Source organism: Diabrotica undecimpunctata, chromosome 1, assembly GCF_040954645.1.
Source record: "Diabrotica undecimpunctata isolate CICGRU chromosome 1, icDiaUnde3, whole genome shotgun sequence".
NCBI lineage: Eukaryota > Metazoa > Arthropoda > Insecta > Coleoptera > Chrysomelidae > Diabrotica > Diabrotica undecimpunctata.
Genome location: NC_092803.1, coordinates 150684070 through 150709713, shown reverse-complemented (window position 1 = coordinate 150709713; position 25644 = coordinate 150684070). Strand labels below are relative to the sequence as shown.

The 25644-nt window shown below is 32.6% G+C and overlaps 1 protein-coding gene across 1 annotated transcript; it reads left to right on the top strand.

The window, feature by feature from the left end:
• The first annotated feature begins 253 nt into the window (after positions 1–253).
• Ir76b (Ionotropic receptor 76b) lies at positions 254–24601 on the top strand. The gene is made up of 6 exons (XM_072520212.1): positions 254–381; positions 7013–7101; positions 12859–13041; positions 17938–18274; positions 22256–22754; positions 24091–24601. Exons 1-6 carry the CDS (start codon positions 318–320, stop codon positions 24569–24571), a joined length of 1653 nt encoding a protein of 550 aa, XP_072376313.1. The 5' UTR covers positions 254–317; the 3' UTR covers positions 24572–24601.
• The last annotated feature ends 1043 nt before the right edge of the window (positions 24602–25644 follow it).

Genomic DNA, 25644 nt, shown 5'->3' with positions numbered 1-25644 from the left:
AACAGTTTGTCTAGTCAGGACATAATTATTTAGAAACAAATTTCCTAGCATATTTTAATATAGGGTAAAAACAAACAGCTGACTAAATGATCCACCGTTTTCACCTACTGACATAAAAAATTCAATGTTTAGTGTATAATAATAAGGGTGGCAAAAGCTATCGGATATAACACAATGATAAATGATGCGACACACGACATGTGTCATGCGCTGACCAACTCTTAATATCTTAGTGGACAATCACAACACATAAGGCATTCAAACTTCAATGCCGATGGTAAGGTGAAAATGAAAAGTGGTGTCAAAGAGAAACAATAATGGGTCTGGCGGAAATCGTTTTAGTTGGCTTGTGTTTGAACTCTACTTGTGACATTGAAGAAGGTAAAGAGTGTTCCATTTAAAATATATATCAAATTAGATTTAAAATATAAATAAAGTTTTTATAAACATTTTAAATATTATAGGCATAATGGTTTATTATGACGAACCAATTATTATTAATTTCCTTCTTGATTATTAAAGCGGTTGTTTTTTGACGTAGTTATTTTTTTATTAACTCTTGGCAATTTTATTCTTTTTTTGTTTTTTTCCTTTTTTGAATTTCTTTTTCTTTCTTTATTTTGTTACGGTTTATATGACTGCCAACACTAACTCCATTCGCCAATATTACAAGTTTTATTGATCTCTTATAAATAGTTTTTTGTTTTTGATTGTCTTTATAATTACTTTTTTTGTATTGCGTGCTTTTTTTATTTATATATAAGGAAGACAATGAGTTTCTTAGAGATCCACAGTAAAATCTTATGCAACTCTCTACCTTTTGCGTTTGACTGTGCAAGTCCTTAACTTTATATATATATATATATATATATATATATATATATATATATATATATATATATATATATATATATATATATATTATATGAATATATGAATATATGAATTTTGTAACAAATTGCAAAGGAATACTCTATATTCACAAGAATTGTAATTATTACAATTTTGGTTTATATACTAATTATAACAGCGCATTATTTTCTAATATTTTCTAATATTTTCTAAATTAATGAGACGGCGGACATCAGTCAAACAATACGGTGAATTGAACCTTGCAGTAGACGCGTCTAATTTAATAACGTTAGTAGACGCGCCCGGACTGAGAGTCCGATAACAAAAAACTACTCCCGCTAGTTGTAAAACCGTTTTATATTACTAAAATTATAAAAAAAACTTAAACATATACATGTGATTTACAAAAATAATACAAAACTTGATGAAAACACGTATAGGTAAAAACATTTCGTATCACCTACTTTTCTTGGGAACAATTTATTACAAATAATACTGGCATGTTCTAAGCACAAATACTTTTTGCAGAAAATACAAAAATATTTTGTTGGTCGATTTTTCTTAAAATCACAAACACTGCAACGTCCCCTTTTGTTAGCTATCGGTTGTACCGGAACAGCTTCTTCTTCTGTACCGCAAAGTTCTTGTAGTCTCACTTTTAGAGTTTTCGGAAGATTTGGCAAAGTCGCACGTACTTTCCGTTGGTCATATACTAATGACTGGAAAAGTTGTAAAAGGAAATTTCTAAGTTTAATTTTTAAATTTGGATTATCTGCAGAATATATTAATAGGGCTATTTATCCCTGCAACATTCAGCATACTATAAAATATATAGTGGCCATCTTCTTGTATTTCTGGAAACATTATATTGAGCACAATACTGGTCCACAACGTCAACTCCGCACTTTGTTGAATTATACCAGTCTATAATTCCTGGCTTATTGCTAACTGAATTTATATCATCATCATCATGTAAAGAAGATATAAGCAAAACATTCTTATTTTTTTTTTCGGTATAAATGATACCAATGTACAATCTGGTCTAAACGCAAATATACTAGATCCAACTGGTCTCTTACCTTGGATGAACTCTGGGGGTAATTCCGATTTATTTTTGCGTATCGTCCCTAAAAGAGTAAGCTTATGTTACTTGAGACTCATACCAAGAGGTAAACTAGTAAACCAGTTGTCAGTTGTTACACCCCGATTGGATCCATATATCCGTTCACACAAACGTTCTACAATAAATTTGGCAGTATTATCTGTTTTGTATCGACCATCCGGTTAAGTGCCTACATAAACTTCCATATTACTCGTGTAGAACATTTTGGCATCACATAGTGCAAAGATTTTGATACCATACTTATTTGGTTTAGACGTTATGTATTGTTGAAATATACATGTCTTATTATTTACACATTTCCGATTCATATAAACTAAATATCACTGACAGTGTGTAATTGGAGCTTTTTTTTTCACTACATTAATTTTTTGGAAATATATTGCCTGGGCATAATTTTTTAAAAACTACTCAACTCATTCTATTTCGGGCAATGGATTTACTTGTGGTTTAAAAACATTCGACATATTTTTATTGGTGTTTCCAAATACCGTATTACTTTCAAAAACAATCTCTCCAAGAAAGAAATTCAATTTAATCCGATGAGAGTTGGATCAATACGTGACCTCTTTCTCATCTTCTCTACCTTCGAATAAAAACAACCTTACTGATTAAATTTAAATTGTTTTTATTGGAAATTAGGATGGAAAAAATTAGCGTGTGTATTGCCTTGCTAAAATTGTTATTACATTGCTTACAAAAGAACAAATATGGAGGAGATATGTCTTCCGACAGTTGACATAAAAATGACAGGCGAACTTTTATTTTAGTGTTGCCAGACATAAAGCTTAAAATATTAAATTGAACACTTAGCGTCTTTCAACTGCTGTTGGAGTTGAGGGTTGGAAACTGTTGTTGTTCAAGTAGTTGTTTAAGCAATCTCAAGAAAACCTGCGGGTATCTTAGTGCGGCGAGCTTTACCGTCTCTGGCATGACTCTGTCTATGTCAGATGGGATCTTCATTCGTTCAACAGCCTAGCCGAGTTTTAATTCATAAAGGGGTTCCGCCTCTATGAAATCGGTAACTCTTTGACGCCTATCCTCTACCTGAGGAAAGAACTCCTCAGGCAGAGGTAGGATGTCTTTTTCCCCTTTAATTCGATACACACAATCTTAGAGCCCTGCCCCCAGATATCTCTTTTAAGAGCCTTAGATCTTCTTATCTCATTCCTGAATTCATTGTGCATTCTCTTCAATTCATTCGTTAAGAACATACCTGTTCTTAACGAAGTGTATTTTAATGCCAACTCCTTGATTCACCACAAATACGTCCACGTCAGATATCCTATCTTTAATAATCCTTAATTTTCTTCGTGCGAGTACCTCTGCAACGTCATAAGCGGCCCTCAACTTTCCCACATTTATTTGTAGAAACTTCGTATTAAATGGTTCTTATCTCTTTAACTTACTTACCCGTACGTTGTCTGATTCCTGATCCTAGGTGATTTCACCCACTCTTTCCTCCTCCTTTGGTATAAGGTACCTTATCTGGCTGATATAATAACAAGCAAAGATAGACCTGATAGTAAAATAACTTCGTGGCATAAGAATCTTAGGCAGTAGACCGAAAATACTTCTACCATTTAACTCAGTTCAGCCGTCAAAATCAATCTATAACACGGCATTTTTTCAACTTTCTTGAACTGTCTCTAATGGTTAATGTTAATCCACCTATACAAAGAAAGAAAACATGTTTTTTACAACTCGATGTTTAAACATGTTGTGTTATATGAACGTGATGGGAATATCAACTAATTTAAAATTTAAAATGGACACGTGGTAAGAGTGGTCGGGGTTAGACGACATAAACCAGTTAAGATGAACTCTTGTGGCACTAAAAAATATCAAAGATTAGATGTATAGGACTTATTACACCAGAGATGTCAAAAGAAACTTAAGGCAGAAAATTGGGCATATTAAAAACAATAAAAAAAGAAGACGGAAACAGCTCCGCGTTTCATATATTTTATTAGCTAGTGAGATCTCAGTTTTTATATAAATACTATGTATTTTGAATAAAAAATGTTTCAATAAGCATAATTATTCGTGGACTATGTACCTATTCGTATTCGTCCATTAATGTTTATAAATTCGTATACAATATACTATAATCATCTCGTAGGAATAGTCGGTTACTACAATAATATCTTTTATATTAAATAAATATTTTATATTGAATAAAAAGGAAATTGAAAAATCTAATAAAACGAAGTTTTATCAGCATGGTACATATTACGGATACACATCATAAATATTGTGTAATATTTACTTTACATATCGACTTATGTATCGAAGTTATCATTATACTCCATTATAAAATGTCTTTTTAGTCGTTCTGGAAATAAGTATCTGTCAAGTATAAATTTTTCATTCAGGGTGTAATTTTACTATTCACAGAAGGTATACTATCATAAAATATAACATATATTTAGATGAAAATATAAATTAAAGGTTTGGTAGTAGATAATGATTTATAGTCACAAAAATGAAATAATCAATTACTTATAGTGTTGCTATACTCGTCGTCACAGACAAAAATGCCACTGAGCCTCTAAAAATTATACGAACAAGCTGAATTTTGCTAAGAATATAAATTTTGGGACCCCAAAAGATATACAAATAAATTTTTTAATTCTACCGACCGGCTTTCCCTTAAAACTACGCTCATACAGAAGAGGACAAAAAAAAATGGGTTTACCAAGAATCTGTACTCCATAAAAAATATTTTAAATAAATAATGCAGCTGATATAAACGGTTAGCTAAAGAATGTCGTTACCTGTTCTCTCATTAACAATGTTTGAAGCGACCATCGATTTTGAATGTCAGTTATGGGCGCGAGATTAATTTTAAATAAAAATATTTATATCAACTCAACGATAAAAATTCGATATTTTTTGATCAGAGTGTCGTATCGACAAAAATTAAACTACATTTTAGGTAAAAGAGTGCAACTTTGGTATACAATTTTTGTGCTTTACCGCAACCTAAATCCGTTATTTTAATCCCTTAGTAGATGCTAAGGGAACAAGTCAGAACCGGAAAGTTACGAGGAATTAATTTATTAAATATAACACTAAAATTAACAACCAAAGTAATAACAAATAAACTGAATGAAATTAAAACACTAGCAGAAGAACAGTAAGATTTTAGGTCGGTTTAGGTCGTATATTTATAAGGACGCAAGTGCAAGAGAAATCATTAGAATACAACCAACCTGCATTATTATGTTTTGTGAACCTTAAGAAGCCATTTGACCGAGTCAAATTGAAGGACGTTATTAACTTATTGTAAGCAAAATAAATAACTTTAAGAATAATCAAAACAATCAATTATATCTACCAAAACAACACTATAAAACTAAAAGTAGACGAAGAATTAACTGGCCCTATTGAAGCTGACAATGGGCTAAGACATGGAGATTTCCTGAGTCACCTTTTGTTCAAACTTATTATAGATGAAATAATAAAAAATAAGAACTAAAAAAGGATACCAAAATTGGAGGAAAACAACTAACAATCATCGGCTACCCAGATGATGCAATACTACTCTCGCAAAGTAAAGATGATTTACAACGTATGCTGCACCAATTTAACATGATGGCTTTAACATGATGGTATTCGAAATACGTATAAGCTGCTGTCGCTGCTCTGTATCAAAACAAAAATCTAATACCGTCATTATGTTTAAACTTTAAACTTTACTTCGGTTGGAGTACCAGAAACTGAATTCACTACGAATTTTGACCATGATGAACGGCATGTGGAATGCAATTTTGGATTCCCTTTCCGAGTAATTTATCAAGCTGTTTGCTTCGCAAGTTTAAGCAAGCACAGTTGGTAAAAATTTGAATTCGGTTTCGCCAGGTAGAAATCGTTTGATTTCTCTTTTTGTTTGTATAAATTCTTTGTAGTCAGATTTTCTACCAATATTGCTCTAAATAATATCATAGACCCTCAACTTATAATTGAGTCAATCACAAATCAGGCAAAAAATAAATTAATCTTTTTACTGGTTTTAATAATTATAAAAATGCCGTATGGCAATAAATGGATTATAGATATATTAAGAATATATTGAGTTGGTGATAATAAAGTAACCTTTTCCAAGCATACATAGTCCAATCGTCAGAGAATTTACCTCTAAAAATCATACGACCAAGCTGAAGTTTGCTGAGAATGTTAATTTTAGGACACCAAAAAAATATGCAAAAAAAAGTTTACCAGTCATACTGTTAAAAAAATGTTTCAAATAAAAAACTAGCTGAGATAATTTTGAACAAAAATGTTTATTAGCATTTTTTGTGTAGAATAAACCGTTCTCTCAGAAACAACGCTTGCAGCTACCGGTGATTTTGAATGTCTGTTTATTTCTGTCGCGAGCAAATTTAATTTTAAATAAAATTTAATCTGATTTTAAATTAATTAAAATTGATTTCGTGCGCGTAACTGACGTTTAAAACCGCCGGTCGCTTTAAGCATTGTTTATAAGAGAACGGCTTATTGAACACAAAAAGTGCTAATAATTATTTTTGTTTCTAATTATCTTAGCTACATTTTTATTTGAAATATTTTTTTTTTCGGCGTACAGATTATTGGCAAATCGATTTTTTTCTCCCCCTTCCCCTACGTAAAAGGGGATTTTAGGGTGAAGCTTAGAGTTAAGAGTAGTAAACTTTTTGCATATTTTTGGGAAGCTAAAATTATCAATCTTAGCCAAACTCAAATTGCTCGTATAAGTTTTAGAAGTTCAGTGGATTTTCGTTTTTGACGACTGGAGTATTAGTGACACTCCAAAAATAAAATTCACTCAGAAAATATCCAACATCTTACATATGGTTTTTCTTACATTAATTTCTTGGAATTAAGTATTAACAACAGCATATGATTCAGTAGAAACGATACTTCATCAAGAACTAGTCAAACTGGGACTTATAAACTGGAACTGAGTCACACTAAATATTTTATGATTAAACAGCTACAGAAATAAATATTTCAAATATTCTATAATTATACTACTATAGCTATGCTTTTGTTTTCTAGCCCAACCTCTAAGCACTTATAGACAGCAACAACTAATTCAGTTAGAACAAGACCTTGCAACAGAAACTCTTTTAATTACAACTTTGCAGGTATGCTTAATTTCTGCTTTTATCATAGATTCTTAAGTAATGATTATGTAGTGTTTTGAGTTTAGTTTAATGTTTTATTCAAATCGATTTACTTACTTTAATTTCTATCCATCCATTAGCTTTACAGCCCAATTCGAGCTTTGGCCTCTCTCAGCAAACCTTTCTACACGTTACGGTCGGTAGCCATTCTCCACCACGATCGATTGCCAAGAAGAGTTATTGCGTCCTCATTTACATCATCCCCTTATCGCTTTCTTGGCCTGTCAATAGGTCTATTTCGTTCTATTCTTGTATTCAACAGTTTTTTGAAAAGCCTGTTTTCTTTTATCGTAAATTCATGGCCTGTCATTAAAGACGCTGTAGGCTGTATACAGAAACGTGGTACTTTATATTTATTATATATTTCATAATTGTATCTGATTCGGTACCTGTTGTTCTTATTTATTGCAAAGATGTATTAGATTTATAGCGGTTTACAGATTTTTGAGTCAACACAGCAGTTTTACTTCTATACCTCACTATCGTTCGGATTATGGACACTCTTAGGCTCTTCTGCTAAGCTCCGCATCCTTAATGTTGTCCTTTGTGATACTGACACCTAAAGGTAGGTATGTATTTAAGTTCCGTACACGTAATTTCACCGGTTGCTTTGGTTCGGCTCATTATATTTATGTCATCTGCATAATTATGCTGCCAGTTTGACTGATTTATTGATAAGTGTGTTGTGTTTAACTTCTGATGTTTTTCTAACTACGTATTCCAGTGCTAAATAGAACAGTGTTGTTGCCGGCCCATCACCCTGTTTGAATCCTTGTCGTATTTGAAAAGGGATCTGTCATATCATGTTGTATGTACATGAGCTACTGTATCCGTCATTCTCATTCGGATGAGCCTAACTCTTCATTATCTCAATATCCATTAATTGTTTGTTAATGTGGGTTCTCTTTTTTTTACAGTTTATCAGCTATTCGTCTTCTGTTTTCAAATACTATTTTTATTTCTCTACCTCGTCTAGTCAAATATTTTCATGTGTGGTTTACTTCGTTCTTCAATGGCCACCTTACACTCACCATCAAACCATTGGTCATTGTTCGCTTCTTTAGTTCCTAGGATCGATTTTGCTACAGTTAATGTAGTTCTACTTATTAGGTTTCGCTGATCTTCGTATGATCTCTATCCATTTTCTTTATATTCAGTCACCTTCCTCTTTTATTTTTCTTGAAATTTCTCTTGAATTTCGGGTCTTTTCAGTTTTCCCAGATCTATAATTTCCTTTCTTGGTTGAGTCTTTTTTATCTATCGGCTGATCCTACATCTGAAGTGTACCTGAACTAGTAGGTGATCTGAGCCACAGCATGCACCTCGTCTACTTTTACGTCCAGAATGCTGGTTGTTAATCGCTTTTCTGTCAAGAAGTGCCAGGAGATATCCAGCTGCCTTTGTGTATGTTGCTGTGGGTAAATATGACAGCACTTAGCACTAAAAAAAGCTATCTGCAGAGGAAGAACAAATGACGCTAGAACCACTAAAACCAGAAATTATCACAAATGAAGAACTTAATATAAATGTACAGGAAGTTTGGAAAACACTTAAGAACCTGAAGAACAGAAAAGCAGCAGGTAAAGACGGGATACCAAACAAGTTACTGAAATATTGTGGCGCAGCAATGACAGAACAATTAAAAACTTTAATTAATAAAATTATAAAACAGATTAAAATACCGGAAGAATGGAGAACGAGCGAACTAATTCTACTATTAAAAAAGAAGATAAAAAACAGCCAGAAAACTACAGAGGTATAAACTTGTAAGTGCTAATAAATCAGAGGATAAGTTTAGCAGATGAACAGGGTTTTCGTAGTGGAAGATCGTGTACAGATGCAATATTCGTTATAAAGCAAATTGCTGAGAAATCACTAGAGTAGACCAGCATTTCTGTGTCTGATTGACCTAACGAAAGCATTTGACAGGGTAAGACTTCTACCAAAACAACAAAATAGAAGTTAGAATAGATGGACAACTTACAGAACCCATAAAAATAGGCAGCGGAATAAGACAAGAGGATTCATTGAGCCCCATGCTCTGTAATTTGAGCATAGAAGAAATCATCAAAACCGTTAACAAAGGAAGAGGATACATGACAATCTCATCTTACAAAACTAAAACAATAGTAGATTGATGGCATCAGTATTGAACAAATAATGGAAATAAAATACTTGGGAATTACACTGAGCCATGGAGACCTAGACAAAGAAGTAAGAGATCAAGCACAAAAAATAAATAGACTAGCAGGAAGCCTTATTAATACTATATGGCGAAACAGACACATTAACACTGAGATGAAATCAAGAATTTATAAAGCCAGTATAAGACCAATGACATATGCCCCAGAAACAAGACCCGACAGCCACAACGCAAAGGCTACTGGAAACGGCAGAGATGGGAGTACTGAGAAAAATTACAGGATGTATGTTGAGAGATGGAAAGAGAAGTAAAGACATTAGAAGAAAATGTAACATACAGGGTATAAATAAATGGACACAAAATAAAAAAAAATGGAATAACCACATAAGCAGAATGGAAGAGACCCGTGTTGTCAAAATAACAAGAGATAAGTCACCAATCGGCAGAAGAAGTATCGGACGACCGCGCAAAAGACGGAGTGACTACCTTCAATAGAGGTATTAATACGCCAATGAACAAGCAGAATTGCTTATAAAGAGGAAGAAGAAGAAGAAGACAGCACTGCTGATCATGTTTTTACTAGCTGCAAAGTCAATAAGATATTGGCAGTTTTCATTAGAGTCCCTATGTAGCCTATACCTTCCAATTGTTCTAATGTATTCTGTTTCATTTTATATCTTTACGTTTGTGTCACCTATCAGTATTTTGGTGTTGATTTTTGGTGTCATTTTTTGGTCTTAGGATATATTTTTGCTGTAGTAATTGGCAAAAAGCTACTTTAGTATCCTCATCGTGTTCATTAGTTAAGTAGTAAACGTTTATTTTGGATAAGTTTAAGGTTTCTATGGTATCACCGATACTTTTTACTCGAGATTAACAGACTTCATTCGTTCTCTCAATTTTTCAGTACTAAGACCCAGCACACCAATATAGGTTTTAAAATTGGTTGTGAAATGTTTCTGCTAACGAGACTGATACTTTTGTCCAGTTACCTGCTAGGCCATTTTTAGATATTCTTATGTAGTTCTTAGTTATCAGTTGATTTTTTATTAATTTGTGGCGTAGTAGACTTGGATAACGTGGGAAGTCAAGAGCTTCCAAATAAAATGGTATGAAAAAGGGTTAGATTAGAATTTTATTATTCATCACTCCCCATAATTAAACTTTTCTTTCTTTGGTTTGCCTTTATATGTTTACTTATTTTATCTAATGCGTAGGAAACGCATTAGATAAAATTGACGGTTAATATTTGTCACTACAAAGCTCAATTAGAACCTTGACTTGGTTCCTCTTACCTATATCTCTCTCTCTTTTTTTAATCATTTTGTGCATACAGAGTATGCTCTGTAGTACCTGCATATACTCGTTGGTATCTACATCAGTCTTGTCTTTACCAATCCGTTTTAGATAGAAGCCGAAATCATGTATTGTAACAGCTGAATCGGATAATTAAACTTCCTGTGTTATCAGTGACCTATGTCTTAAAATTAGTAATAAGATTCCGCCTTTCTGCCGCCTCTCACGTCTTCGGTCCACCTGTGTACTTTTTCGTTTTTAATTATTCGTCCCCTTATGTAGGAACACTGCATTCATTGACATAATATGGTAGTGACAAAAAACCCTGAGAAGTGTCTTTTTATCTGGACTTAGAGGCATACTTCGTGATCTTAAAAATCTTCAGCTATGTTTGCACTTCATACAAGAATATAAAATAAATCACCGAGCATAAAAGTTTACTCGCACTTGCCCTGAGTTTGCCAAAATTCGTCATCAGTCTACATAGGAAAACTTTTTCAATGCAACATAAGGCTACTTATACTTACGTTCGTCAAAATTTGCACCAGCTCTATACTGTTCTCTTGCTTCCTCAGTTTTGGCTTCTCTACTAATAAGACGACTTTTGTATTATCCAGATTAAACCCTTTTTCATTTATCTACATTGCAATCTACTCCCATGCCTTTTAATTTCTTTTCCATTTTAATCACGGTCGTGAATATCAGATTTTCAACGTAGCCCCAAGCTAAAAGTTCAGCGTGATTTGTAGACGTAGCATAATAGGTTAGGATCATTTGCACTTATGTTGAAAATTTTTATCTGGTTAACATAATATATTGTCCTATCTTTACATTAACGTCGTACTACCCCAGCAATTTCTTTGAGTTTAATCACTACATCCGCCATCAATACATCTCGAAAGCCATTCTGTGCCTTTAATATGCCTTCCCCTCTCCCAGTACTCTATTATACAAAAAGTCTTCAAAAACCCTTCACACTTTAAACTTCCGAAAAAAAAACAACTTCGCATCAAGTTTTCATGCAAATATTCCATGCATTTTACATATTTATTTATTTATTTATTTATTTATTTATTTATTTATTTATTAAAACTTACAAACACCACCTAGGTAGTAATTACATGTAAGAGTGCTCATTACTTGGTATAACAATATACACACACAAAATACAAAAAATACAATATGCACACAAGTACAAAATAAAAACACAGAAAGTAAACACATTAAAAAAAAAGACAAAAGTTTTAAAATTGAGTCCATTACTTATCTATTCTTAACATTTTTTAATATCCCTTACACTACAGTTAAAGAGCTCTATATCACAGATCTTTATTAACGCATTACACTGATATTGCATATAGTTTATTATTGCACAAGAATTATATGGACTACAAGAAAATAGGTCATTACTGTTTACCCTTAGGTTGACCTTTGGCACATGAAACCTAATAAAGTTGAACTCCAGGAATACTCTTCGTACTTTACGTGATAACAAATTTGAATCTGGTGTTTTTTCTATTTTCAGTCAGATTGAAGGAACCAAAAATTTCTCTTTAGTTGGTTTAGAAATCACTTGACTGCCATTATTACCTTCACATCTTTTCTGTGTGAAAAAAAAATAGCATTTATTTACCTCGAAATACTGTATTTCGTCTCTTATTAATGAATTTCTTTCTCCGAGCAAAGACAATATCACATAATAAATAACAATTGTTTTCTGTTATCTAAAAATATCGTTATACTAATAAGTGGCCTTTTATTCTTTAATGCACCGTCTTCAAAACACCTCATTATACCTACTAGCAATTACTTCATTAAAGGCAACAGTACCATGTACTGATTCCTATTCAAGTTACTCATTCTCCGCTGAAATACCTCTTTCAGTCATACCTTCTAGTTTTACATCTTGAACAATTTATCCGGAGGTCGCTGTAATTTCCTTATTCTCTTACTCACCATCATTGCACCATCGTTTCCAAACAGAGAAAGGCTTTTGTCATATTTATGACCGAGCCCAAGCCATCCTATACAAAGGTATTTATACTTCCTTTATTCAAGATAATTCCATCATTCTGTGTAATGCACCTACTCAGAATCAAGGACAGGGTTTCTAAATTTTGAGAATAACAGTAAGTTTGGCTGTGTAAATGGATGCATATTGTAGGATCCACCAAGTTTTCTTATTTACTTGAAAACTTTAGCAAATAAAATTTCAAAATTTTCTCAGAAAACTGGTTTTTTAAAGACTCATTAAATAAAATTTATATTTTTTATTTTAGAATGGAGAGCTAAGTGGATACGATAGAATTAATGGATCTTTAGTGGGTACAGGTATTGCATTTGATATTTTAAACATCCTTCAAGACAAGTACGGATTCAACTATTCCATAGTTTTGCCTCAAGATCATGTATTTTTGGGCGACGCTAAGAAAGCAAATGTAAAAAACCTTTTGGAGAAAGACGTAAGTAGAGACCTTATATTTATATATTAAGTTTACACTTTTATCAGTTTGAAAGAGTCCATAATATCACTTATCTGGGCGACAATGTTAACGATAACTGGAATATGAGCAAATTAATAAGGAATAATTCTTAAAATCAGTTAATACGTTGTTATATATACTCCACATTGCTGTTTGGCATGGAGAGCTGGACTCCTACAGAAACACTAATGAAAAAATTGATGGTCTTTGAGATGTGGATCCACCTACGACTATTAAGAATAGGTTGGGTCGAAAATAGTTTTACAGCGAATGGAAAAGAACACAAAAATAACAAAAACAAAAATATTGGAAAGTTACAATATTTCGTCCATGTAATGAGACATTCGGAGAGATATAACCTTCTACACCTCATAATATAGGACAAGAAGAACATTTTGGCTCAGAAATCTCTGAGTGTTGTATTAAGAGACATCCACTAATCTGTTTCGAGTTGCCATGATTAAAACGCTGATCATTTATAAAAATACGCAACAAACAGAAAATAACATATAGACAGAATGGATGAAAATCGACAAGTAAACAAATAGTAAATTACAAACCGAATGTTTGATTCCGGAATATGCAGTAACTACCTACATCCTAAAATGAAAAAGAAGAGTACTAGTCCAGATAAATAAGGTAAAAAAAGTGCTCTGTTGGGTACGGTGACTTGGCCATGCATTTGACAAGTATGTTAAGTTTTATGGACCTCAATAACCAAAACCTTTTTGTTTCCTGCAGTGAGTTCGGTAGACTTTTTAAATTATTAAAAATTTAAAACCAAAAATGCACAATTTTAAGAACTTGTATCTACTAGTAAAGAGAATTTTTAATGAATTGGAGGCAATAATTTAATAAAACACGTTTAAAGCATTAAAATGGCGAATTTACTAATTTGTTGCTTAGAAAGCTGTAAAAAAACCTAATAATTTTTAATTTTTAATAAATGTTAATAATAATTGTAAAAATGAACATACAACTTTGATATTGTGTGAAAATATTGGTGTTATAGTGTTAAAAATGTGGTTAAAATGTCAAGTGATACATCAATTGGTTTAAAAATTATTCAAATTGTTTATTCCTGACAGCATTTTTGTTGTCAGAAAAAAAATTAACTTACAATGATTCTACGGGTATCATTAACAAGAAAGAGAGAGAAAGAGAGAGAGAGAGAGAGTTATTATTTCAAAAGAATTAAAAAAAAACGGGTGTGGTAGAGTTACACTTCTACACACGCATTCGCCGTTACAAATATATTTGGGAGCCAATCTGCACAATCATTACATATGTAATGCTATAGGTAAGACATAGCAGAAAGAGAAACAGAAATAATAAAAACTTACTAACAATTAATAAACAACATTTGACCTGTAATAGGAGTATAGTAAATGAAGGATCGAATCAATATTTGATGAAAATGTATATTTTTATTTTCATATATGTATGAAAGGAGTTAAATGCAAATATTTTTTTACACATAGTCTGCAGTAAAATTCATTGTTTATTTTGTTTTGTTTGCGAGATCGCACTGTAACTACATCTCAATTACAAATGAGGCTGCAAGAGACCCATAAGGTGTTTGTAAGTGAACAAACCATTAGAAATAGACTGCATGAAGTAGGGTTAAATACACGAAGACCTGTGAGATGGCCTGTGTTATCCAGAGGAATTTGCGCTCATCGACTTCAGTGGACCCAAGAACACGCAAATTGGGTTAGACGTGAGTCGGCCTTAACTTTATTCACAGATGAGTACCAATTTGGATATGCACCAGATACAAGACGGATAAAAATTTGGAGATATTCTGGCAATTCTGAACTATTGGCCACCATGCAGAAGGTTCCTAGGATATTATTTTGAAACTAACTGTTGTACGCTTTGCACAACAAGCTGGTCTTCGTCTTCTTCTTCTAATGGCGCTACAACCATTTGTGAGTCTTGGCCCGCTTAACAATGTTCTTCCATTCTGCCCTGTCGGATAGTTTCCTTCGCCACTGCCTGATGTTCATGGTTTTAAGATCCCTCTCTACGTCGTCTATCCATCTTTTACGGGGCCTTAATCTTGTTCTCTTTCTTTGGGGATTTCATCTCTGGACTACTTTTACAGCTCGATTATCTGGCATTCTTTCTAAGTGACCAAGCCAGTTTAGTCTTTGTGACTTTACAAATCTGAAAATATCTGCACTCTGCATTAGTTCATCCAGCTCGTGGTTCATTTTAATTCTCCACGAACCATCGCTGCATTGGGTTGGTCCAAATATTTTCTTAGTATTTTGCGCTCAAATATTCTCAGTTGATTTTCATCAGTGGTTGAGAGGGCCACGTTTCACATCCATATGTGACCACTAGTCAAATTACTGTGTTGTAGATTCTCAGCTTAGACTCACGAGCGTCTGCATACTTCCAGAGTCGTGAGAAAATTCATCGAAGATAATGAAATTGAAATTTTACCATAACCTGCACAATCGTCAGATTTAAATCCAATTTAGCATATGTGGGACATATTGGACAGAGTCATTTTACAACAAAATATTGCGTTCAATACAAGACAGTAACTGTTTGAGGGCCATTCAATGGAGTGGAACAGAATATCGCAGAAAAACATTGAACATTTGATTATGAGCTTGCCTTACAGATGTAGGGCAGTAATCATTAACCGTGGAGGTCATATATTTTACTCATTTAACCTAAACACTACTTTGAGGGGCAACAAATTATTTTTTTATTTTTTTTTTGATACCATTTTGTGGCTTAGAGACTTCTCTTTTAATTTTCTTGCTATTGCAATAAATATTGCATAAATAAGAAAAAATGTATTTTATTTTGGAGACACTTGTTTACACCTATTTATTAAAATTATTTTAAATTAATTATTTAAAATCCTTGTGTAATCTCGCATTTTGTTTTTATCTCTTAGATTATTTTGATGTGTGTATTATACATAATTTTATTTTATCAATTAACTACAATTCTATTCTTACGTTTTCCAATAAGAGTTGTTCTAACAATATTGTTTAAATTTTTTTACGGAAATATATTTAAACAGTTTACATACGGTCCATCTAATTTACAAACCGTTGCACGTCATTATCTACGTCAGAGATCGAAGTTGACATAGTTGCCAAACTATAAAAAAATCCTAAATCCATTTTAAATCAAATATGTCACATAATTATTATTATACTCTTTACAACGACTATTTAAATTCTTACGTGACATTTTTAAAATAAAACACACTAATTTTGTTCTAAAAAGAACAGATTTTATTAAATAGGTAAAAATATAAAACAAGGGGTATTCACTTTAAAATTTAAAATAATAAAGTACAAAAAGTGTCAACACCGCAACTGTCAAATAAGTGTTACCAATGTATGCCAAAATTTCACCTGCGTTCGATTACAGTTACAGTGTGTTCCGAACAAATGTTCTTCATAACAACGCTTTATAATGCATTTATACAAATTAAATGAAACATATTGTTGTCTATTTCTTTAAGTTAACATTAATAGAAATCTTTATATATTAATTCTACGCGTATATAATAAAATATGTTTAGTGGCTGTAATGCCAGTGTACTCGGCAAAGTAATTCTAAAAAAGAACACACCTACCGCCTAAATATTTCGTGTTGGTATCATGTGTCGTCACGGGCTATGACGCCGATGACGTGAAACGGTTTGTAAATTAGATGGACTGTAGTTTATTTATTTAACATTAAATTTATTAACAAAAGGTACATTCGTGATGTTAAGAAAGAGCACATACAAATTAAGAAAGAAACGTCAAAATCCATCAAAAAGAACTGGAAGTATGATTTATACCGCGAATTTTAAAGTACTCCCTCCACTACTTAAAGCTGAAAGAATGGAAACTTCCCATTTTGAAGCTATGTAGATGACTTTTTTAAAAGACAATATTTTTTAAACTTTGTATAATAAAACTTTAGTCCTTGATCTTTTAAATTCTTAGCGAAAAAGTTATTCTAATTATTTATAAGGAAAAAATTACAATTTTCTTCAATTAAATTTTGCAATGTTGGAAATAATTTTTTCTGACTTTTTTTAAATTATTTTGATAGAATAACTTCCTTTCTCTCTCTCTTTTGGTTATGCTATCCACAGAATTCTTATGAGTTCATTTTTTTCTAACTTATGTTATTGAAGAAAACACGATTTGAGATTAACAAATTAAATAACTTTTAAAATAATGAATGAATTACTCTGAAATAATAATTACATTAAAACCAAACTTTCCAGGGCTCCAGGCAATATGAAGGTTGCAGGTTTATTTTTTATAATAGGTATAAATATTTATTAAAAATTAAGAATTCTTAGGTTTTCCAATTTTCTAAGCAATAAATTAATTATTCGACATTCATAAATCGCAATTGTAAAGTTTTTGTGTTTTATCAAATAATGATGTCCAAAACAGGTCAAACTGATTTACTTGTTACTGGTAGATGAAAGTTCTTAAAATGATACAGTTTTAGCCTTAAATTGTTAATAATTTCAAAAGTTCAACGAACCCACTGCAGGAAAAATAGAGGTTTGGTTTATGGTGTCACAAAACCCTTTGGCTTTCTTGTATTATTGTAACAATACAAAGATTTCGCAATAGACTGCAAATACTTTTACCCTAGATTAAAAAGAGAATCTAATTTATGTGACGTTCTTGATCCATAGCACAATTCTAATACAAGATTTTCTCAACTTCTGACGCATACCATTTGAAAATCTAAACCTTAAAAATCCAATAATACCCTTCAGCTGTCGCGGAGCGTATGTTAAAATTTATATTTTGCAATGAATTTTTCTAACGATTAATAGTCTTTTGTTTTAAAGAGTGATACATATTAATATCTATTAATATATTTCAGCAAGTAGACATTGCAGTTGCCTTTTTACCCATAATAGAAAGTATTCGCAATGACATAATATTCTCCACCAGTTTCGACACCGCAGAATGGGCAGTTTTGATGAACCGACCCACCGAATCAGCAACCGGGTCAGGATTACTAGCACCGTTTACAACACCAGTTTGGATTTTAATCATTTTTTCTATATTAGTAGTAGGACCTATCATTTACATCATGATACTAATCCAGAGCCGAATATGCAAGTATGATGACAATGAGATTTATTCTTTATCAACGTGTATGTGGTTTGTGTACGGGGCACTGCTGAAACAAGGATCTACTGTCAATCCTAGAACAGGTAAAATACTTAAAAAGAAAATAAACTTTTAAAAGTTGGCATACAACAAACAGCTTTAAAAACTTTTTTTACTTCTTCTACTTATATATATATATATATATATATATATATATATATATATATATATATATATATATATATATATATATATAAGGTTCTTGAACTCCTAAGTGGAGCATAGAGCTTCAGTGAAAACGCGCCATAGGGTTCTATTTTGCGCTAAGGCCTTCACCTCATTCCAAGACTTTTCTTGGCCTCTTATCTCGTCCATGATGGATCTTCTCCAAGTTTGTACTGGACAACCTCTTTTTCTTTTCCCTTGGGGATTCCACTCTAGGGCAGTCTTTGCGATATTGGAAATATTTTTTCGGAGTGTGTGACTGATCCAACCCCACTTTCTGGACTTAATTTCATTTTGTACCCTCTTTTGTTCGGTCAGGTGTAGCAGATCTTCGTTTCTGATGGTGTTAGGCCAGAATATACGAACAATTCTTCGTAGACATTTGTTAACAAAGACAAAGACTTAAAAGAGTAGAATGGCTCTCTCAGAATTAAGTGTAAAATTTTTGACATATTTTGTGGCAACCAACATGCTGACTTCATTTTGATAGTAATGATCTCTGGAGTAGTAGAGATTTTGGGCGAGTTTTGTTATTTGTATATTTATTCCTCCGTTAGTAGCGTAACTAAATGCTATATTTAGTGGCGTGGGGGACAAATGTCACCCATTTTTATTTGCCATTTTTTTTTGAAGTTTTAGTTTATTTTCTATGGAAATATAATCAGTACACTGTATTTATCAAGATAAAACCAAAAAATTATTACAACAAAACTTTATTTTCAAGTGAAAAATGATAATACATTCAGATAACCTCATTTTATGGCAGTTTATACAGATATCTTTTAAATACTCACCACAAACCCATTTTCCAGATTCGGAACAGAATTTTCTGTTGGTTTTATCCCGAAAGCTTTAAATAAGCTTAAACATTGTTTTAAAGTAATTCCAGCACATCTGTTATTGGTGCCAATTTGTCAATGGCTTTTCGCTTATCTTTATCAATAACACTGTCAAACCGTAAGCGTCGTATCAAGAAGCGAAATCTGGATTTACTCATAGATAACTAGCAAGATTCCAGACCATTTCCCTTTCAATTATCCCAGAAATTGTGTAAGTTTTTTCTGGATGATCGCAAAGAACCTATGAGGAACAATAAAGTAATAAGTGATCGAATTTCCATTGAATATGCCTTCAATTTCTCCGTGAGATTTTTATCAATATTCTAATTAAAGGTGATAACTGTGATTCTTTGAAGCAGAGTCTTGTAATACCTATCCCAAAAGCTAATGATCCTAATGTCCTAAGACCGATATCTCTTATGTCATGTATATTGAAAACATTTGAATGAATCATGAAAAATCGATTAGAATGGTGGATGGAAAGTAATAACCTTTACCTAGACGGTCATCAGCTTGGGTTTCGTAGAGGGAAAGGAACTATGGATTGGAACCGATATCCAGTTAACGTATTCTAAAAACCAATACACAGCTGCTTTATTTGTGGACATTTCTGGTGCATATGATAACGTTATTCTCGACCTTTTGCTTGATCAACTTGTTAAATTAGGAGTGCCTAGTAAATGTGCTTATGTCAGAGTCAATCTATTTTCAAATAGACGAGTCAGGTGTAGTATTTTTTTCGAGACATAGGTTACCAAAAGTTAGTACATTAAAATTCTCCAAGCTGGAAATTCCTGTATATAACAGTTTTGCATACCTAGGTGTTACCTTGGATTCAAAATTAACCTGGAACGAGCATATTAATAATTGCATTACCAAATGTGAAAAAAGCCTTAATATCCTTAAGGCTGTTAATCGATACGATTGGGGAGCAGACTCAAAAATAAACTTATTATTTTACAGAGCATATACCAGATCAATTTTGGACTATGGAAGCTTTTTCTATGGATCAGCGACAAAATTTGGTTTGATTAAATTGGATCGAATATAATACAAAGCTTTAAGGTTAGTCCTAGGAGCTCTCAAATCTACTCCCACACCAGCCCTTTTGGCAGAATGTAACGAGCCACCTTTACATTTAAAACGTTTATTTTTGGCAGAAAAATTTATTCTTAAATGCCAGTTTAATAATCAAAAAAGCTTATTACAAAAAATATCTTCTGTCTCTGTTGAAAATCTAACAAACAAATTGTTGGCAAATAAAAACTTTCCAACTTTAGCTGTTGCTTTTCCCAATTTATCACAATATTCAATCAATGAAGAAGGGATTCCATTATTTGACTCCAATTATGACATACTTTATGAATATAAACCTGCTGTAGTAATTCTTTCATCTATTTCAATTGTTTACGAAGATTTCGTAATACAGAACAAGCTGGAAGACTGTAACCATTCTTGTAAAATTTATACCGATGGCTCAAAATCGCCGGCTGGTGTTGGCTGTGCCATTTACATAGACAATATTCAAGATTATTTTCAGTACAAATTAAAATCAGATTGCTCAATATTCACAGCTGAATTGGTAGCCATTGTCAAGGCGTTGGATTGGATAATTAATAGCACATTATATTTTGAACGATATAATTTTATCTGACTCACAGTCTGTCCTCCTCGCATTAAGACACTTCTCTAAACACATATATACCAATAGACTAATTGTAAATGCGCTTGAAAAGCTAACGATCTTGACTTCTTTAAAAAGGATTGTTAACTTTGTTTTTAAAGGTCACTCTAATATTCCAGGCAATAAAAAAGTAGACCATTTGGCTAAAGACGCTACTTTAGTGGGTATAGAATACAACGAGTTGCCCAAATGGGATATAGTTTCAGCTAGGAAGAAACATATTAGACTTAATTGGGAAATTGAGTGGCGATCCATTACTAATAGTAGCAAAAACGCATACTGCAGTATATATCCAACTCTTCCATCTACTCCCCCAAATGACAGAAGCCCCATCTCTCGGAAAATTTATACTATGTACGTTAGATGCCTTTTTAAACATGCTACAGTAAATGCTTACCTATATAAAATAAAGCTTTCCGAAACTGATACATGTGAATTAATTACTATTTAAATGGGAATAAGCCACAATTAAAGGTTAAAATACGTTTATTGACGTTTCAATTTCCACTTCGGAAATCGTTCTCAAATTTTGAGAACGATTTCCGAAGTGGAAATTGAAACGTCAATAAACATATTTTAACCTTTAGTTGTGGCTTATTCCCATTTAAATAGTAATTAATTTAAAATGCCACAAGAAAATAGCTTCAGAACAATATTGATATATGTGAATGTAATGGCAATTATGACGACCTTGACCACTGGATGTTTCAATGTCGGTATAATCAAGAAGCCATAAAATTTTTATTTCAAGCCATCTCCCAACAAAAAATCATACTGCCGCAGAAAGTTGCTTCTATACTCTATTTAGGTAGTCGAAATTGAACTATTAGATCAATTTTATGGGAATTTTTCAAACGTACTAAACGGAAAATTTAAACTGTCTTTTCAGTGTTGTGTGAATCCGAAATGGTAGGACTTTAGATGTTGTATTTCCCATTGTCTGTCATTTTATGTAATTTACCTTTAACCGTTGCCTGTATTGTTTGTGTTAAAAAAAAGTCGCTATGAAGGGCACCTATGAAGCGTGTGTTCCTGTTCAATCCTTTTTGTATAGTCACCCAATAGTGTTTTCAATGGGAAGGTTAGGAAATTGAGTGAATGAACGAACGGTTAGGAAATTGCCATGAATTTAAAGGAAGTGTAGGAGATTGTTTTTACGTATTAAACTAATTGTCCGGCTAAATAGGTCAAAAAAAAACATTTGAACACCGAAATGTTAAAAATTGGTGGTGGCTTTCCATTGCGAGTTCGGCGTACCCAAAAACACAAATTTGCTTAAAATTATTCAGAAAATATGTTTATCGCTAGTCTATTTAATGTGTCCTTTTTTATTTCAGATTCAACACGTCTTTTATTTTCAACTTGGTGGTTGTTTATACTCATCCTTACAGCGTTCTACACGGCGAACTTGACGGCTTTTTTAACACTGTCCAAATTCACGTTACCCATAAATGCACCGGAAGACATAGGAAAAAACCACCACAAATGGGTGACCAACAAAGCTAATGCTGTGCGGGATCAAATAATATCAGAAAGAGACGATGAAAATATTTTCAAAGAGACATTATTGGATAAAATTGGCAACGATAAGCTATTCGCCACTGTTAATGATAAAGAGATTCTTAACAATTTCGTTAAAGACCGAAAAATGATGTTTATAAGAGAAAGAACTGTTATTAACCATGTGATGTATAATGATTACAAAGATAAGGTAGTGAAAGGAGTGGAAGAAGGCAAGCGATGTACTTATGTAGTCGCTAATTTCCCAATAGCGAAATTTTCTAGGGCTTTCGCTTATTCCAAAAGTTTTAAATATAGATATTTGTTTGATCTGGCGTAAGTATCTATTTACTTATTATTACATATATACCTTCCACTAAAAGAATTTCATAGTTTTAAAAAAGAAAAAATGTAAAAGTAAATTTGAATACACAAGTATGATCTTCTCTAGGTGTGTAAAAGTTTATAATGTGTCACATTTAATACCTGGACATATAAAACAATGTTTGTTTTTCCTCTTCTAAACTACATTTAGCAATCATTTTTTATTTTAATCAAATTTTTCATAATCTTCTTGTTGTTCTTTTCATGTAGACATGACTCTGTTTTTTAATGTGATTCCAGTAAGTTGCCGTTCCATCGTTTTCGTAGTCTTCCTACTGATCGTCTTCTTATTGGAAAACCGTCTCTTAACGTCTTTATGTCTCTTTGTTAGCTTCTGTTTCTGCCGCATATGCCATTATTGGTCTGATGACTGCTTTGTAAATTCTGCCTTTGTAAATTTCTTTTCCGATATTTTTATTTTTCCATGTTGTTTCATTCATTCAACCTGCGGCTCTGTTTGCTCTATTCACTTGATCTCCCGCTTCTGTTTCGAGCTTTCCGTAGCTAGATAATGTGATCCCTAGATATTTAAACTTCATCACTTGTTCTATTATCTGACCTACAGCACCAATTTACATCTTAGTAAATTTGTTGTTATAACCATGAATTTTGTCTTTTTTGGGAAAATTAACATGTTAAATTTTCTGGCGGCTATATTAAATTGGTGCAGCATACATTGTAAATTATCTTCAATGAATTTCTTAAATTTCCCTCTCTTATCCCTTTGCCAGCTTCAATAGGGAGAGTTAGTTCATCTTCTACTTTTATTTTTATTGTGTTCTTTTGGTAGATATTTTCGATGGTTTTGATTATTCCTAGAGGTATGTTTCTTGCCCACAATAAGTGGATAATGACCTTTAATTTCACTCGATCAAGTGCCTTGTTATGGTCCACGAAACATAGATATACCGGTTTATTGTATTCTAATGATTTCTCTTGTACATGCCTATTTGTAAATATAGCGTCGGTGCATGTTCTTCCTGATCTAAAACCTTGTTGTTCTTCTGCTAGTGTTATAATTTCATTCAATTTATTTGATATGACTTTGGTTGTTAATTTTAGAGTTGGGTTTAATAAATTAATTTCTTTGTAATTTTCTTTGTTCGATTTGTTTCCCTTTTTGAAGAGATGTATTAGGATTCTTGATCTCTATTCTTGAGGAATTCTGTTTTGTTCTAATATTTTTTGGATTATTTTTAATAGTTGTTTGGTCTTTGGTTTTTTGGATTTTTAATTATAATAGACGGAATGAAAGTCAGATACAATAAAGAATTTTTTTTTATTTTAGTATACAAAGATTAGTAGAAGGAGGTATTGTGGAATTCAAATTGCGAGAAAACCTCCCAGACGCAGAAATATGCCCCCTAAATTTAGGCAGTACTGAAAGAAAACTCAGAAATACCGACCTCCTTCTCACTTACTATATAGTATGTGGAGGTTTGGCGGTTGCTACATGCGTGTTTCTGATGGAAATCCTATGGAGGAAGTGGGTGAAGCAATATCAATTAAGAAAACAACACGTTCACACGAGAAACTGGTTTGAGGTACATAATAATATGAAAAAACCCAAGAACTTTTTCTCAGAAAATATCACTCCACCACCATCTTATCAAACGTTGTTTAAGCCTCCGTTTTCGTTCGCAGAAGAGGGAGGTTACAAGAAACAAATTAATGGAAGAGATTATTGGATTGTTGACAAAAAAAATGGCTTCAGACAAATGATACCACTGCGCACACCGTCTGCTTTGCTTTTTCAGTTTTCTAATTAATGCACTTTTGTGAAAGATTTAAAAATAAACTATTTTGATGTATTCTTGCTTTTTGTCCGTACCTCCTGACAACATATTACTATTAGTTACATTGTGGGCTTTAAAACCATCAGTTTAAAATTATATAGGGTAAGTTCGGGAGAGATGGCTCGTCGGGTGAGATGACTCGGTCGAATATATCACAGTTTTATCCTATTTGGAGTCAATTGCATTGCGTTATTTGAATCGTGCGTATGGTATTAGCAATACTCTGTTCTTTTCGTGTTTTTCCCAAGATTAAAAGGTAAGATATTTAGAAATTCTTATTTACATCTTCTTAAAACTTTTTTCGGTAATCGTCAAAACTATTGTACACTTATTTTTGTTTGTATTTTATCGAAGTCACGTTTTGATGGCATGTTGTTTGTATCATTGAGGTTATGTAGGCATAGTTGCCAGTCCTTTCAAACGTTACCAATACACGAAAATTAAGTGGGCCATCTCACCCTGACAACTCGGGTTAGTTGGCTAGCAAATGTTAGGGAGATATGGCCTAGCTCTTTAATTACTTATATAAAGATATTTTTAATAGAAAAATTTATTTTCAGCCATGCCAACGAAGTATAAAAGAAAAGAAAATTGCCAACGTGATTTATGGACTGAAAATCAACTCGAATCAGCCATACATGCCGTAAGAAGTGGACAAATAGGGGTCAATGCTGCCTCTCGGAATTTTGAAGTACCAGCACCTACATTAAGAAGAAGAATGAAAAGTAACAATTAAAAAAAGTGCATTAGAAGCAAGTAATGTTCTTGGCGAAGAAAATAAAAATAAAATAAAGAAACATATGCTTAAGTTGCAAGAAGTTGGTTTTGCACCTACAAGAGCTGGAGTTAGAGAAATGATATGCAGTTTAGCGGAAGAATTACATATTAAAACTACTTTCAACAAGGAAAAAACTTGCAGGTTTTGACTGGTTACAATCATTCTTAAGAAGAAACCCTGACTTGAGTATAAGAAAATCGGAAGACGTATCCTTAGCAAGAAGTCGAGGCATGAACAAAAAGGATGTAAGCGATTACTTTGATCTGTT